This window comes from Pinus tabuliformis, chromosome 2_2 (assembly GCF_031772625.1).
Source record: "Pinus tabuliformis cultivar Carrire ecotype Pingquan chromosome 2_2, CPIR1, whole genome shotgun sequence".
NCBI lineage: Eukaryota > Viridiplantae > Streptophyta > Pinopsida > Pinales > Pinaceae > Pinus > Pinus tabuliformis.
The window spans coordinates 928,677,602-928,694,380 of NC_142300.1; the positions used below are offsets into that span (position 1 = coordinate 928,677,602).

Here is a 16,779-nt window from a genome sequence, read left to right on the forward strand (position 1 = left end):
TTGTGATGATTTCAGAGACAAATTTGATAGAAACCCATAAGAAGATTGTAGAGAAGGGTGCGGGGGACTCAATTCACCAAGTAATGTCACATACAAAAAGGTGGATTTTGAATAAAAACAAAGTGCAGACCCACCATTAAAGTTCAAAAGCAAGAGTAAAGTGCAATGCCTTAATCACTGTTATTGCATTGCTAAACAACCAATAGCTATAGACTAATAACTATAAAAAAAAAAATTGAAACTATGTTATTATGCAACTATCTAACTTATCATAAAATTTACCCAAATATTAATAATAATTTTTTATTTATTTATTAATAATTAAATTGAATTCGAAAAATGTTAAACTTATATTTTAAATATTATATTAAATCTTTATATTAAAATATTATACTTTAAATAATGTTATCATAAAATAAAAATTATTTTAATGATAATTATGGAAGTATATTTTTTTCTCAGTAAAAGACTAAACTATTATATTATGTACAGGAGTCGAAAATACATCGGGGTGAAACAAGAGAGAATCAGGCTCTAGGTATGTCACCCAAGAGCAATTGAGGCATCCAAAAAACTAGCCCTCGCAGGGGCGCCAGACACAAGAGCGAGACTTCCCATAAGAGCACGCCCACGCAGGGGCACCAACCAATCCATCCCACACAGGGGAGCCTGACCTTACCCATATCATTGACACAAAATTCAGAAACAGAGACATTAAACCAGGGAACGATAGAGACCAGAAGCATTGTTGCTATAACTGAGTCAAAAAACAAACAGCAGAAGAGACCAGAAGACCAAACAAAAAGCCATATGAACCTTGTGCGCGGGCGTCCTCAGTCGTCCATTTGCACTTCCTCTACCCGACACCAACCATAGGCTTCTCTTTCAACAACGGTGGGAAAGGTGTCTTCCTCCTTTACGGTTCCCGACCTCTGATATTGCTTGCGTTGTTTTGCGTTTTCCGGATCTGAGGCCGCACCTTTAACCTCCTGCTCCTTATCAGCTTCAGGGGCCTGTGCTTCATGCTTCTGCTTGTCAGTCGTCCTCTGCCCCTGTTCGTCCAGGGCGTCCTCATCTTCCCAGGCATTTTCGATGAACAAGACTGAGACATGCGCACTGATCTGCGGATTGTTCATGGCACTGCTGAAATTGAAGATAGCCGAGCCAAAGGCAGGCAAGGCAGTCGAGCTCGAAGCCCCTGCATCCATGAATTGACTGGAATGGAGGGGGTTAGCGCCAGTGGAGCGAGCAATGTTGCAGTGGCAGCAATGGACGACATTGTCCGCTTCGTGACTGCGCGAGATTCCACCTCTGGAAGTGCCTCGGTGGCTAAGCATACGCTGTCGAGGTCTCACCATTCTCGCAGGAGGCAAGGTAAAGAAATTCCAATAGACCCCGGGGTAATCCAGACCACCTGCAGCCAGACCCCCTGCAACCAGAGCCGACTGAGGGATGAACCAGACAGACAGAGAAGATATCCCGACAGAGACGGAGAGGCCAGGCAACTGCATTTCCACCAACATTCTCTGATCATATACTGTGATGTTCCTTATGACTTCACCGGCCCTGCGTTGGAGCTCACCCGCCATAACTGCTGCCGTCGCCTGGGCCGAATTACCTCGCTAAGCATTAACTAACCCCTGCAATTTCACCTTATACCATCTGCGACCGATAGCTGTATTGTCTACGGCTGCCACGTGATGGCCATTGGCCGGCATGTGGCCATCCCCCTTCGCCTGTCCCATCTCAGTTAGCACCCGCATCCGGGGGAGCTGCGTCTTTCTGGACCAGTTGAGAGCATTCTTGAGCCTTGTCATGTGTTAAAATAGTATTCAGCTGCCCTGTGATTAGAGAGTGGTCAGTCTCCACTCCCACATTGGCCATGAAGTTTGCAACCTTGTTTGCCTCCCGTCTTGTGTGTGTGAAGGTGATTGCTCTGTTGCAATGGAGCTCGCGTTCTATGGCCTCCAGTCTTGCTTCAAGCCTACAGCTGGTGGCTATTTTCCTGGCCTGAGATCCATTTAGGATTTTTTTGGCCATGTTTATGAGGATCTGAGAATCTCCTTCCACCTCCAAGGGGTGAAAGTTGTGTCCCCCAGCAAGTATTAATCCCCGCCATAGACCCTCTAGCTCAGCTGAGTTGTTGGTGTCCCATCCAATGTTTCTGAAATACAGCAACAGGGGAACACCTTCATGATTCCTTACTATTCCTCCAAAGCCTGCGAGACCGGGGTTCCCTTTTGAGGCACCATCAAAGTTGAGTTTAAATGTATACTTTGGTGGGGGATTCCATGTGTTCTGATTTTTATTGCTGGTTTTAGAGTGGTCCAGCTTGTGAGAGCCTTGAGTATGATGTATTTGCCAGCTGTCCATAATGGTTTTCTCGTTGGCTAGCATAGGCCAGTCCTCCTCCTTCTAGGGTCTTAGCATAAGAGTCTCTTGAAGATTTCTGCAGAGCAGGTTCCAAATGCTGTCGATCGAGGAGCACTGATTTCTAAAAATGCACTTGTTTCGCTCCTTCCATATGCTCCACATAACTATCCCGGGAACTAGTCTCCATAGATGATTGAGGATTTCACTCTTGTAAGGGTCCTGTTGCCACTGACGTATAGAATTTGTGATTTCATTCTCCAGTCTGCATCTTCTTTGACACCGAAAGCTCGTCTTTTCCCAAAGTTGATTTGCCAGGGGGCAAGAGTCCAGCAGATGTTGGAGAGTTTCCTCATGGGCGTTGTAGTTGAAATAGATGGAGGGGCCATGAAAGTTTCTTCTTCTAAGCTTGTCCCAGGTTAGAATTCTCTGATGTCCTACCAACCAGAGAAAGTGACAGATTTTGGGCCAGGAGCCAGAACTCCAAATTTTACTCTAGATTGGGTCCTGGGGAACAGAGTCATTGCACATGATTTTGTAGGCCTCGGACGTGGTGAAAGCTCCTTTCAGTTGGTATCCCCACCTTAGAATGTCTCTACTCTCGTCGCACCTAATTTTCCTTTTGCTGAGTTCCCTTTCCAACTCCATGGAAATTTGGAGATCTTCATTTGTGAGTACTTGGTTACCCGGTTTCCAAATCCTGAAGCCCTTCTCAGATTCCTGAGTCCAGTACTGCCTAATCTTAGCTTGCTGTGTCTCCTCCTCAATGTTGTCCGGTGGAAGGTTCAGAACATTGCTAAGAATAGGCATTTGATTCCAGGCGTCTGTCCAAAATCTAGTGGTGTGTCCATTTCTTACCTCCCAGAAACTGTGCTGCTGAATCATTTGGTAGTGTTCTTTGGCTGCATTCCAAATTAGCGATCCTTTATCATTTGGCTTTAATCTGATGAGTTCTTCCTGGGGTCGATGATTGGCATACTTTGCCGTCCATAATGTGACCCAGGGTTTACCTGGATTGGTGAGCCATTGCCACCATATTTTGGCCCCCATGATGGCATTACTGTGCTCGGGATCTCTTAGACCAATGCCTCCTTTTGCTTTTGGTTTGCATATTGTGCTCCACTTTACCAGTGCCCATTTGCGATTAGTTGCATTGCTGCCCCAGAGGAAGCCTCTTTGAATATTCCTTAGTCTTTTTAGGACCCATTTTGGTGCAGCTAGGATGGAAAATAAGTACAGCAGCATTGCTTGTAGAACGGCTTTTATGAGCACTGCGCGGCGGACTAAGTTCAAAGCTCTGTGCATCCATTGGTTGAGACGGGATTCAAGCTTTTCAATAAGGTTGCGCCATGAGGAGTGCTTGATGGCGGAGACAGTGAGGGGGGCTCCAAGGTATTTGGAGGGAAGGGTGGCAATAGGGAGCCCCAAAATGCGGACTATAGCAGACTTGACAACCGGAGGGGTATTAAAGAAGAAGATCTGTGATTTGGAACAATTGATGCTGGTTCCAGAGGCTTCGGCGAAGTCATTGAGCACGGCTTTAAATCTGGAGGCTTCTTGAACGGAGGGGTAACCAAAGAGCATAGTGTCATCAACAAATTGCTGATGGGAAATGGCAGGCAATTGATGAATGGAGAGACCTCTAAGCTGATGAGTGTGAAGGGCATTATTAATGTGACGTCCTAGTCCTTCGGCCATTAATACAAAGAGGAAGGGGGAAAGAGGGTCCCCTTGCCTTATGCCTCGGGAGGGGGAGAAGGGTCGAGAGGGGATCCCATTCACGAGTATGGAGAAGCTAGTGGAGGAGATTAGGCTTATAACCCAGCGAATCCATGTGGGACTATATCCGAAAGCAGTTAGCATTTGCTGAACATAATCCCAGCTGAGTTTATCAAATGCTTTGGATAGATCAAGTTTTAGGAGCATACCTGCCTGTTTTGAGTGCTTGAGAGTGTGTATGATCTCATGCGAGAGGATGATGCCGTCCATAATCTGTCTCCCCTCCACATATCCTGATTGTTCCAGAGAAATGAGCATTGGCAAGAGGGGCTTTAGTCTGTTTGCAATGACTTTGGAGATGACTTTGTATATTAGGTTGCAGAGGGCGATCGGCCTGAATTTGTCTGGTTTGATCGAGTCCTCCTCTTTTGGGATTAAGGCTATGAAGGTGGATTTAAGTGAGGGAAGCAGCCAGTGATTCACTCGCGATTCCTCTACCACTTCCCATACTTCCAATTTTATCAGATCCCAGAACTTGTGAAAGAAAGTGGTGGTGAAACCGTCCGGGCCGGGAGCTTTTCCTTCTTTAAGCTGAGCCATAGCTACGTCCACTTCCTGTATTTGAATTGGACGGAGGAGGAGTTCATTGTGCTCCGCTGTGATTAATTTTGGCACGTTGCGTATGATTCTTTCAATTGCAGGACGTCTGTTGATATCAGGCTCTTGATGGACTTGCTTGAAGTGATTGAGGAATTCCTTCTCAATTTCCTCATGCTGTTCCACCCTTTCTCCTCCTGATTCTGAATGTAAGGGATATTATTGCACATTCTACATTGCACAGTGGTTCTGTGAAAGAATTTGGTGTTTCGTTCTCCCTCTTTCAACCATCTGATTCTGGACTTTTGCTTCCAGTATATCTCCTCCTGCTTTCTTCTCTCCTCAAGCTGATTGTGGATGAGCTGCTCCTGCTTAAGGGTTCTCTCTGTGTGGCCTCCTGTACTTATTTCTTGTTGCAGTTCCTTCAGGGCTTTTTGAAGATCATGTTGCGCCTTGAAGATGTTTCCAAAGGTCTCTCTGTTCCATCGCTTGAGGCAGAGCTTTAGATGTTTGAGTTTCTGTTGAAACTGGTACATCTTGGAGCCGTCTGGAGGCCTGAAGGATGTCCATGTAGAGTGAACCAAATCTTTCAATGAGGGATGGGTAAACCAAAATTCCTCAAAGTGAAAAGGTCTTCTTGTGGTGCTGCCAGGACGTTGCCATTGAAGGGCAATCGGCCAGTGATCGGATCCTGAGTGTGGAAGAATGGTTGCCGAGAAGTCTCCCCCTAGGTGAATCAAGTTGTCTGAGATTAAAAACCGATCTAGCTTGGAGGCTATTTGATGCTTGCCTGCTCTTCGGTTGCTCCACGTAAAAGTGCCATTGCAAAAATGTAAATCTATCAGGGATGCGTTCTGGATGAAGTCTTTAAAGTGGGTATTTTCCTGTTCCAGCCTGTTTCTGCCTCCAATATTTTCCTCCAATTTTGTTATCATGTTAAAATCCCCTCCAACAATCCAGAGCGGGTGCCTTCTATTGGAGTTAAGAGCTTCTATGGTGTGGAGGAGAGCAATTTTTTCCTTTGCTTCCTGAGGGAAGTATACATTCAAGAGATTCCCATGTATATTCGTGCCTACTATGTGGAAAGCAGCCTGAATTAGACTATGTGAAGCATGAAAGTCCGAGAGGGTAAGTGCTTGAGAGTTCCATGCGATAGCTAACCCTCCAGATGCGCCAGAGGCATCCACAGCCACCGATTGACATCCTGGCCAAGCTTTAGAGAGGATCGTTTCTAGAGTTGAGCTGTTACATTTTGTCTCTTGGAGAAAGCATATTTGCGGCTTTTCCATTCTTAGCATGTTTTTTAGCATTCTGAGTTTTCTTGGGCTATTGAGCCCCCTTAGGTTCCATGAAATGAGCTTCATGATTCACTATTGGTAGAGGGCTTGTAGTACTTCGTAAGCTTAGCATACCTGCTTGAGTCTACCAGGATCTTCCCTACCGCTATTGTCCTTTGGAGATCAGTTCTTCTTCCCCCTTTTTTGGAGTCTTTTGGAGTTTGGCCTAAATCCCATTGGCTTCCTGATTGGATGCCAAGCTAGTACTGTTGGTAGGCTCTGGAAATAACCATTTCCAGTTTGTTAAGCTGAAACTCTGGGGTGCTTTCATAGGCTTTCTTTTTGCATGCTGCTTCTAGTTCCAATATGTCTAATCCATTTAGATCTATACTTTCCGGTTCTTCCTCCATGCGTTGCACCTGGTTGTCTTCTTCCATGGGCATGTTTGGGCTTTGGAGAGGGTCTGAGGATCCGTCAACCTCCATTTCATTTTCTTTTTCCACCTGCTTTTCCTTGCTTTCCGAGGGGTTATCTGGGGCATCTTTGGATGGATGTGGATCAGAGGAGGGGGCTGAAGGAGGTGGCTGGGTGGAGGAGGAAGGGATATCAAAGTTGGGGGGAGTGGATGTGATTTGCTCTTCCGTGGATTGAGCCAGGATTCCAAAGCTGTTTCTGACCGCAGGGTCAGAGGTATTATTTTGTTGGGATTTCTTCCCTGTTGTTGATTTTTTATGAGCTCGTTTGCGGGTAGGGGCTTTGGTGAAGCCATCATGGGTCAGAGAGTCAGAGGGGTTAGGGGATAATCTTTTGATAAACACTTTGAGGACAAATCCGATTCTATTTTTGTTTGTTCTCTTTCAATAAAAGAAAGATCCCAAAGAATTGATCTTTTTCTTCGTTGCTCAATCTCCGTTTTATTCCTTGTGAATGGATCTTCACAAAGATATTTTTCAGGTTTCCAATACTCATTTTCGGTTGAATTAAGAGTTGAATCGATCTTCAAATTGATATCTTTCTCATCATTTTCCGAATGAGTTTCGCTCGGTCCTTGATTCTTCGAGATAATCTCATCCTTCTTGTTCGTGTTCTTGCCATATCCTGAATTTAAACTAATGGGATCAAAATCCCGATTGTAATATCTTTTCAATTGGAAAGATAGTAAAAGATGCGGAAATCTCAACCAATTTTGAGTGAAAGGCTTTAAATATTCTTCCGGTGTTTCATTTCCAAGTTCCATAAAGTTATGGATAGGAAAGAGTTTAATCGAATAGAAATTTTTTCTATCAATCATACTACTTTGATGATTGAAGCGATATATGAGGATCGATAATGTAAGTACTACTATACCTTTGACCAAAAAATATGGATTGCTTTTCCGTAGATCGCGTAAAAGCAACGTACTGAGAATTCTAGGATCAAAAAGCTTTATAAGGCGCTCCCGACGTGAAAGGATTTGAATTAACAATCTAATCAAATTGGATTTGGTCCATGGATTGCATAGAAATTGATAACTTTGTATCTCTTCCAATTTGATTATCCAGGGTCTTCTTCTTTTTTTCATTTATTTGAAACCCCCCCCTTACCTCTCCCTTTTGTTTTATCCCAATAAATAGAATATTTATAGCATATATTGATTTCATATAATTGTAAATCTCGTGTCAACCAACCGATACCATTATGTCCCATGGATATAATTTATTTCACTTAAATAGGTAGGAAGGAAAATGACAACGAATCGGATCCAGTCCGATTTTTTTTATCTTCTTTTATGGGCGAACGACGGGAATTGAACCCGCGCGTGGTGGATTCACAATCCACTGCCTTGGTCCACTTGGCTACGTCCGCCCCGGAAAAACCAATTTATCTATCTACAGTCATTTCTTCCAAGAATAAAAAATGAGCTAACGTTTGTTCTTATGTGGGTCGTCGGTGACCTCTGATAGGGGATCAAAGCAAGATTGATGACTAACTCTCAACTCTCGAACAAGTTGTATGGCTTATTATCAAATTAATTCAATGAAATGAAATGTTATTTGAATGTCTATTGAGAATATTTGACATGAATCAAGTATGAGAGAAAGAATGTAAATGGGTCCCAATCCCGAACTACCCAATTTTAGATCTGAGTCTATACTCATATTATAGAATGAATATGTTGATGATCTTTATCCAGCATCCATGGCTGAATGGTTAAAGCGCCCAACTCATAATTGGCGAACTCGCGGGTTCAATTCCTGCTGGATGCAGGGGAACTGCACATATCCATTATTGATGGAATGGGAAGAAGTATGAAGAATAACACCAAACAATACAATTGAAGCATACCAAGCCTTTCAATAAAATGAATGAAAGGCTTGGTATGCTTCAATTAAGCAATACACGATAACAATCCATCAGAGTATTATCCACCTATTGAAATAGATTCAACAGCGGCTAGATCCAGAGGAAAGTTGTGAGCATTACGTTCGTGCATAACTTCCATACCTAGGTTAGCACGATTAATGATATCAGCCCAAGTGTTAATTACACGGCCTTGACTGTCAACTACAGATTGGTTGAAATTGAATCCATTTAGGTTGAAAGCCATAGTGCTTATGCCTAGAGCGGTAAACCAGATACCTGCTACGGGCCAAGCAGCTAAGAAGAAATGTAAAGAACGGGAGTTGTTGAAACTAGCATATTGGAAGATCAATCGGCCGAAATAACCGTGAGCAGCCACAATATTGTAGGTTTCTTCCTCCTGACCAAATTTGTAACCTGCATTTGCGGACTGATTCTCAGTAGTTTCCCTGATCAAACTGGAAGTTACCAAAGAACCATGCATAGCACTGAATAGAGAGCCGCCGAATACGCCAGCTACACCCAACATGTGGAATGGATGCATAAGGATATTGTGCTCAGCCTGGAATACAATCATGAAATTGAAAGTACCAGAGATTCCTAGAGGCATACCGTCAGAGAAGCTTCCTTGACCAATAGGGTAGATCAAGAAAACGGCAGTAGCAGCTGCAACAGGAGCTGAGTATGCAACAGCAATCCAAGGACGCATACCTAGACGGAAGCTAAGCTCCCACTCACGACCCATATAGCAAGCTACACCAAGTAGGAAGTGTAGAACGATTAGCTCGTAAGGACCCCCGTTGTATAGCCATTCATCGACGGAAGCTGCTTCCCAGATGGGATAGAAGTGCAAACCGATAGCTGCAGAGGTAGGAATAATGGCACCGGAGATAATATTGTTTCCATAAAGAAGAGAACCAGAAACAGGTTCACGAATACCATCAATATCTACTGGAGGAGCTGCGATGAAAGCAATAATGAATACAGAGGTTGCGGTCAATAGGGTAGGGATCATCAAGACGCCGAACCATCCAATGTAAAGACGGTTTTCAGTGCTAGTGATCCAGTCGCAGAAGCGACTCCATAAATTTGCGCTTTCGCGTCTTTCTATAATTGCGGTCATGGTCAGAACTTCGTTTATAAAATCATCAGAGGCTCCCAAGCATAAGGCTTGTTATTTTACAGTATAATATGATCCATGTATCAATGTCAACCAATATCTGGGATGGAATTTAAATATCTATCCCAACGGGATAGATACTGAATCTATACTATATGGATAGAATATAGAGGTATTTTAGATAGACTCTATCTTTTTTAGATATATTCCACACTCTATAGATCTATCTGTGGTTAGATACTCCATCAAATTATTTATTCCTGGTTCCAGAAATGGAAGATCAATTGGAATGAGAACAGATAGGATCGAATAAGTATTTTTTTTTTTTTTTTTTTTTTTCGCTATAACGAAGTGCAACGCAATTCTGGAACCAAATTATTAATAAATTTATATGAGTGGAATATCAATTATTTATCACCTTTCTGGAGAACCCGTAGTGCGATAGTTCGTTCCCTGTGAATAGAAACAAATATTAAAAAAAAACTTGATTAGATCCAGAACCAGAATAAGTGCACAGAGGTACCTATCAGAAATTTGATCCGGGTTGCCCGGGACTCGAACCCGGAGCTCGTCGGATGGAGTGGATGATCTGCTCTTCAGTATCAGTAAGAGCGAGAAATCTCTCCCCAAACCGTGCTTGCAATTCTCATTGCACACGGCTTTCCCCATGTAATGTATCTATTTCCTATTAGTTCTCGGATAGAAAAATAAAAATGATTCTGAATCGAGGCAATTACTCAAAGAGCATTTCATTGGTCAAATAAGTTTTCTATTTTCAGATCCTGTATCTTTTGCCAGGAATTAGCTAGGGGATTTATCTGGGGAATATCTGAATGCCAAATTCGTTCTCTCTGCGAACGGGCCGCCGCTTTTGATGAAAAAGGCAGAGAATCAAATTCTCGTTCTTTTGAAAACGATTTTTTAAAGAGTTCTGGACCTAATTCCTTCCGAACTACACGTATCGTACTTTTATGTTTACAGGCTAAAGTTTTAGCACATGATAATAAAAGTATATACTTTATACGATATAAACCATCTCGATCAAAGGATCCACTGTAGTAATGAAAAAGATTTCTCCAAATTTGATCGAATCGATCGAGGATATCATCATCTGTTAGACTGGTCCAAGACAATTTACTAATTGGCCGCCCTGATATGTCACAGAATTTTTCTGTAGCCAATAATCCAATTATTGGTACAATCGGAACTATTGGATCCATTTCATTGGTAATAAGAACGGGGATGAATAACTCATCTAGCGTTTTGGTTCTGACCAAAAGAGGGTTCATCCGAACCCTCAAAAAATAACCTGGAGAAGAAGAACAATTCTTGGATAATTGATGAGAACAGACCCTATACGGTTCGGACCAAAGATGGAAATAAAATTGCCGAAAAATTAGAAGATAATATCTACATTTTTTAACTAGGAGATCAGCACCCTTTATAGCTATAATAGGTCTTTCGCCATATCTAACATAGTGAATTTTAGGATCCTTCAACGACCAGATACTTTTCAGTGAATTTCGACGAGAAAAAATGATAATATGTTTTATCTTTCGATGAAAATGAGTTCGCTGAGGGAAAGATCCATGAGACAACGATCGTGAATGAGAGGATCGTTTAAGACGGGAAAATAAAATGGATTCGCATTCACAGACATAATAATTCAACAGGAACAGGAAGAATCTCGTATTTACTCTTGGGACGACAATAATTGATCTTTGTAAATTCTCTGGACTATTTCTATAGTCATAGAGAACAGATCGTAATGGGTGCAAGGAGGGAGCATCTCGGATCCAGCGACGAAAGGTTCGAACCAAAATTTCCGGATGAATAGAATAGGGTATTCGTGCATCTAATATAGAATTTGAATGCGGGAATTTATCCTCTAAGAAGGGAAATATTGAATGGATCGACCGGAAACTCTTACATTCATTCATCCCTTCCACAGAAGATTTTGACCATATAGAGAACGGAACTTCCAGGACCAATGTAAGTGCTTCTAGTACCGATTCAGAATAGAAACTCTTCTTGCGATCAGCTAATGGATTTGGATCGCAATTCACGAATAAAACAATTGAATGATTTTGTTGACGTATTTGACCAATCAAACGTTTTACAGTTAGGAAACTTAATTGATCATTGGAACTTAAATGTTCCATCGGTCTGGAGGAACTTGATACATCCAAATAATGATCATGAGAAATTGCGTAAAGATCTTCCTGAAAAAAGAGTGGATATAAAAAGCATTGTTGCCAAAAGCTATCTTCCTTTCCGCATCTATGGAACTCATCCATTTTCAACCCTCAGCTATGGCCCTCGTTCATGAGAATAACCTCTTTATTTCTGAGAAAATACATGGTGCGATCTAGTCGGAACAAGATAGGAAAAAAGAGATATATCCGGATATCAATATTCTATCTTCTATAGATTTACTACCCAAGGATCTCATTCGTCATGAGGAAGAACGAAAATCTTTTATCCTGGCAACCAATCGCTCTCCTGACTCATGGAATTAATAAACCTGGTCAGTACACTATTTATCTTACACATCTGTACTCGAGTATTTAGGACTCATTGTTAGTGTATAAATCCCTGATCTACTCAGGGAAAACCTCCCGATATTGGGTACTAAACTGCTCTTAACTTCTGATCAGTAAAGGGAATTCCTCGCTCGCTTAATTGGAACGAGGAACAGAAGCTCGTTTCTCTGGGTCTACTTATGATTCAAGTCATATAGCTTTCTCCATTGACTCATTCGACTTAACCGCGAATTGATTCAATCCTATTCACAATTATCACATTTGATCCGAAAGGATGAGCATATTATACATCCATCTAGGTATATAATAGACATTTCCCACCCATTTGATTCCTTAAATCAGATCCGGTCCTGATCGAATACAATCAGGTATCCGAGAAATAATATCAGGTATCATAAAGATCATATGTTGGAACGACATGCTTTTTTTTCCGTTCATTATACTTCGAGGATCAGTCGTAGTCTTCCGAACTTTACCGATGGTATCGACGAGTTTTCTACTTCATTCAAATGTGTAAAAGATCTTAGTCGCACTTAAAAGCCGAGTACTCTACCATTGAGTTAGCAACCCATATTGCGAATAGATATTGAGGATATATACGATCGAAGTGGAATGCGAGGTTACTCAATATGAACCGGTAAATCCTACCAATCTAATTGACGAACGGGAGGGATCAAAAACCTACGTGAATGACCAAATAATTCACTCGTCAGTTCATATCGGAATATGTAGAGTTTCGATCCACCATTCCAAAATAAAGTAATCTAGGTTATGAATAAATGATCCATCGACAGAATTATCATGATTGGATAGAATCACTGATAAACGATGAACCTAAGATATCTATTTCTATTGTGAATGGACGAATTATATCGACACAATACACTATTGTCAATCCAGAATAAGAGATAAATTAATTGTTGGATTGGCGCTATATTGGGACGAGATGTTAGACGCATCGATAGAAAATCCTAGGCTTATTTGTAACAATAGAACGATTCAAATATTCGTCATCTTTGTATGGAATCACGTGGAAACGAGATTTACTTGGAGAGTATATAATAAAATAAGAATAATGTTGAGCCAAGGGCATTTGATCCGAATATGAAATGATGTCATAATCCATATCCACGAAACCCATTATGTAAACTACCGCATCGTTTCAGACGATGTTTTGAAGATTCCTCCCTGATCTCGAATCATGATCGAGATCAGTGATCTCGAATCATGATTCGAGACGTGATTATGAATAGTCATTAACTCAAATGATATGATAGGAATAGGTATCGAATCGGATCCACTCTTTTTGTATAGAATACACTCAATGTAATCAATTAATTGATATTTATTAGGTACTTAACTTAATGCTTCTTTAGCTGCGTGCATTACCTCGACAGTAACGTTCAAAATGCCCTTTCGTCGTGCAAATTTTTCTGTATTTCTTTTTACTTCGTCCCTTACAAAACGGGGGATTTTACCCAATTCTTGCCGACTTTCAGGATCCCAAATTGGACTAATATCCGTGGATAAGGATTTAGTCATTATTTCCTTCGTATCATGACCACAAAAAATATCTAGAAGATGATCCTCCATACCCAGAGCGAATGAGTTATAAACTAGATCAGCTATTTGATTAGTACCTTCGTAACCCAGGAAGGGTCGATATCCCAAGGAAAAATTTTGGATATGAGCTGGGGCGGAAATAACTCCACAGGGAATTTCAAGACGTTTACCAATATGACGTTCCATTTGAGTACCAAATATTGCAGAGGGTTCCACGCGAGAGATAATATCTCCTACTTCAGCATGATCATCTGTGATGATTATCTCATCACAAAAATCTTTAATTTGCTCTTTGAACCATTCTGCATCATGTTTACAATAAGTACCTGTACAACTCACACGAATTCCCATCTCTCTAGCAAGTATCTTAGTGATTGAAGCAGCATGAGTTGCATCACCAAAAACGACTGTTTCTTTCCCCGTAAAATTCTGACAATCGATAGATCTTGAGAACCAAGCAGCTTGGGAAACGAATCGAGTTTGTCCATCGATATAGGATTCGTAATCAACCCTTTTGCTCGATAAAATAGGAGCCGCCAAGGTCTCAAGAGATTTCTTTATCTGTCGGATGCACTCGGCCATATCTACAGCTCCCATAGGAGTTGTAGATACATAAGGCATTCCAAATTCCTTATTCAAATACATCGCTGTCATTAAGCCCACTTCACGATAAGGAATTAAATTGAACCGAGCTTTCGGTAAATTTTTCGGATCCTCTACAGATCCTCCTTCAGGAATTATTTGATTAATTCTGATGTCCAGATCTTTTAATAAACGTCTCAACTCACGACAATCATGTCGATTATGAAAACCCAGAGTAAGAATCCCAATTATATTTACAGAAGGTGCATCTGTTACGAATTGATCCAATGTATGGGATTTCTCCAAATAATATCGAACTACCTGTTCCAAAGTTCTATCCGCTGCCTGAATTTCATTCACTTGATAATGATCCACATCCGCAAAAATGACGTTGCAATCGGAGATTATGGATGCTCTATCCACAAAGTTTTTTAAATCCTCTTGCAAGATACTAGAGGTACATGTAGGTGTTAATATTATCAGATCGGGACCTTCCTCCTTATCTTTTCGAATAATATGATCCACAACTCTTTTTCGAGATCCACGTGCTAGTACGTGACGATCTACTATACTAGCAGTTGCAGGAGTAAAATTTCTTTCCCGTTCTAACATAGAACGCATTACATTAAAATAATCATCTCCTAGAGGAGCATGCATAATGGCATGGACATTTTTGAATGAACTAGCTACTCGTAGAGTTCCAATATGAGCAGGACCAGCATACATCCAATGGGCTAATTTCATAAATTGAACCTTATCTCAAATTGATCCGTATTCCCATCTTGCACCACAGATATATCCCTTTATCTCTTCCCTATTGTAATCACATTCCCTTCTGAACTTTAAGTATGGTTAAATTATGATAAAAAGGAAAACAAAGTTGGATCTTTTACGAAAGAAAAAAGGGAAGAGCGAAGGAAGGGAAAACAGGAACCAATGAAATAAGTCTGGGACGGAAGGATTCGAACCTCCGAATAACAGGATCAAAACCTGCTGCCTTACCGCTTGGCCACGCCCCATTCCCATCCTATTTCCCTATTCATATGCTAATGAATACTTATATCAAATTTTTTGTCAACCCATTAGTATCCAAGATTCATTAGATCAGATCTCAATTGGGGAAAAATTTTTGTGGATATTTCAACAAAATAGGTTATTGATGGAATTGGACATAATAGGAGAAACAGAAAAAGTGACAAGAATATCCATTCATTGATCATTTTCTATTAGATTGGGTAAAATGTTGTATGTATGAAAGAATCATCCCTTCCAACCCCAAGTCCGGTCAAACTTGCCGAAGAGCTTCGATCGATTCGATCAATCAAAGACTTTTCTGGCTTTACCCCCCCCCTAATTTTTATTGGAGAATAAAAATGCCAGTTATGTTCAATATTTTTCTAGATGATGCCTTTATTCATTCAAATAATCCCTTTTTTGGAAAATTACCTGAGGCTTATGCAATTTCTGATCCAATTGTCGATGTAATGCCAATTATTCCTGTTCTCTCTTTTCTCTTAGCCTTTGTTTGGCAAGCTGCTGTAAGTTTTCGATAAAAAGTATCCCCTTTTTTCTTTTTCAAGTTTTTGGGTCGCTGTCATTGATCCAATTTTTGTATAACTCTTTCCATTTTTTTGTGACAGAAGTTCTATCCTTGCTCCACCCGACGATACCAGATTCAGATACCTTATCTGCTCCCGGATAAAAACTTTTCCACTCACCTTCATCAATTCCTTCCGATCCCACCGCTCACTTCGGATCGGGCTATTGGGTCACGTATTGATACGATCACCAATGACTTATTTTCATAAATATTCAATAAATCTCTAGTTGATCCAAAAAAATAAGAGGGAAAAAAGACCATTTTGAAAACAAAGAGAAAAATTATATCCTTCTTTCAAATTGATTTTCACACGTGATTCGGAGAAATAATTTCGTGATTTGTAACAATAATACTATTGTTTGGTATTCAAGTATCCATATATGGTACAAAGATTGATGATCTATTCTGTTGTACTTATAATCAGGATTCCGGAGATTACGTAATGCTTACTCTTAAGCTGTTCGTTTACGCAGTAGTGGTATTTTTCATTTCTCTTTTTATCTTTGGATTTCTATCGAACGATCCAGGACGTAATCCCGGACGTAAAGAATAGTGAAAAAAGTCTCTAGGTTAATGGGCCTTTTCCGTTCCGTAGAAAGATTCGGGGTTATTCGTTTTCAGGATCAATAGTGGACGAACGGAGAGAGAGGGATTCGAACCCTCGGTACGGATGATCCGTACTACGGATTAGCAATCCGCCGCTTTGGTCCGCTCAGCCATCTCTCCAAGATGGAAGAGTTCATGTGTAACAAAATGAATGGTGGAGTAAAGGTGTATATCATAGTATGTACAGATTGTATCGGCAATATAATGAATATTGCGATTATTCAGTTGGATAAAGAACAATCCAGTCAATCGTATTGTTCATTTCGTTAAAAATAGTTCTGTATGACTGATTTTTTCTGCTTTTCTTGGCCTGGCCGATGGCCAGGCCAAGAAAAGCAGAAAAAATCAGCAGTCATACAGTGCTTGACCTAATTTGATAGCTAGAATACCTGCTGTAAAAGCAAGAAAAAAAGCTATCAAAAATTTAAGCTCTACCATATCTTCATTCCCTCCCCAATGAGT

The 16,779-nt window shown here is 40.9% G+C and overlaps 1 protein-coding gene and 1 non-coding gene across 2 annotated transcripts; both read right to left on the bottom strand.

Moving 5' to 3' along the window:
• Nucleotides 1–4,751: 4,751 nt before the first annotated feature.
• LOC149196153 (uncharacterized) lies at nt 4,752–5,975 on the bottom strand. Its single transcript, XM_089408198.1, has one exon. The coding sequence runs from the start codon at nt 5,973–5,975 to the stop codon at nt 4,752–4,754; it is 1,224 nt and encodes a 407-aa protein (XP_089264324.1).
• A 10,374-nt stretch (nt 5,976–16,349) lies between these two features.
• On the bottom strand, nt 16,350–16,437 carry TRNAS-GCU (transfer RNA serine (anticodon GCU)). Its single transcript has one exon. It is a non-coding gene; the product is annotated as a tRNA-Ser (tRNA).
• Between the last annotated feature and the right edge of the window lie 342 nt (nt 16,438–16,779).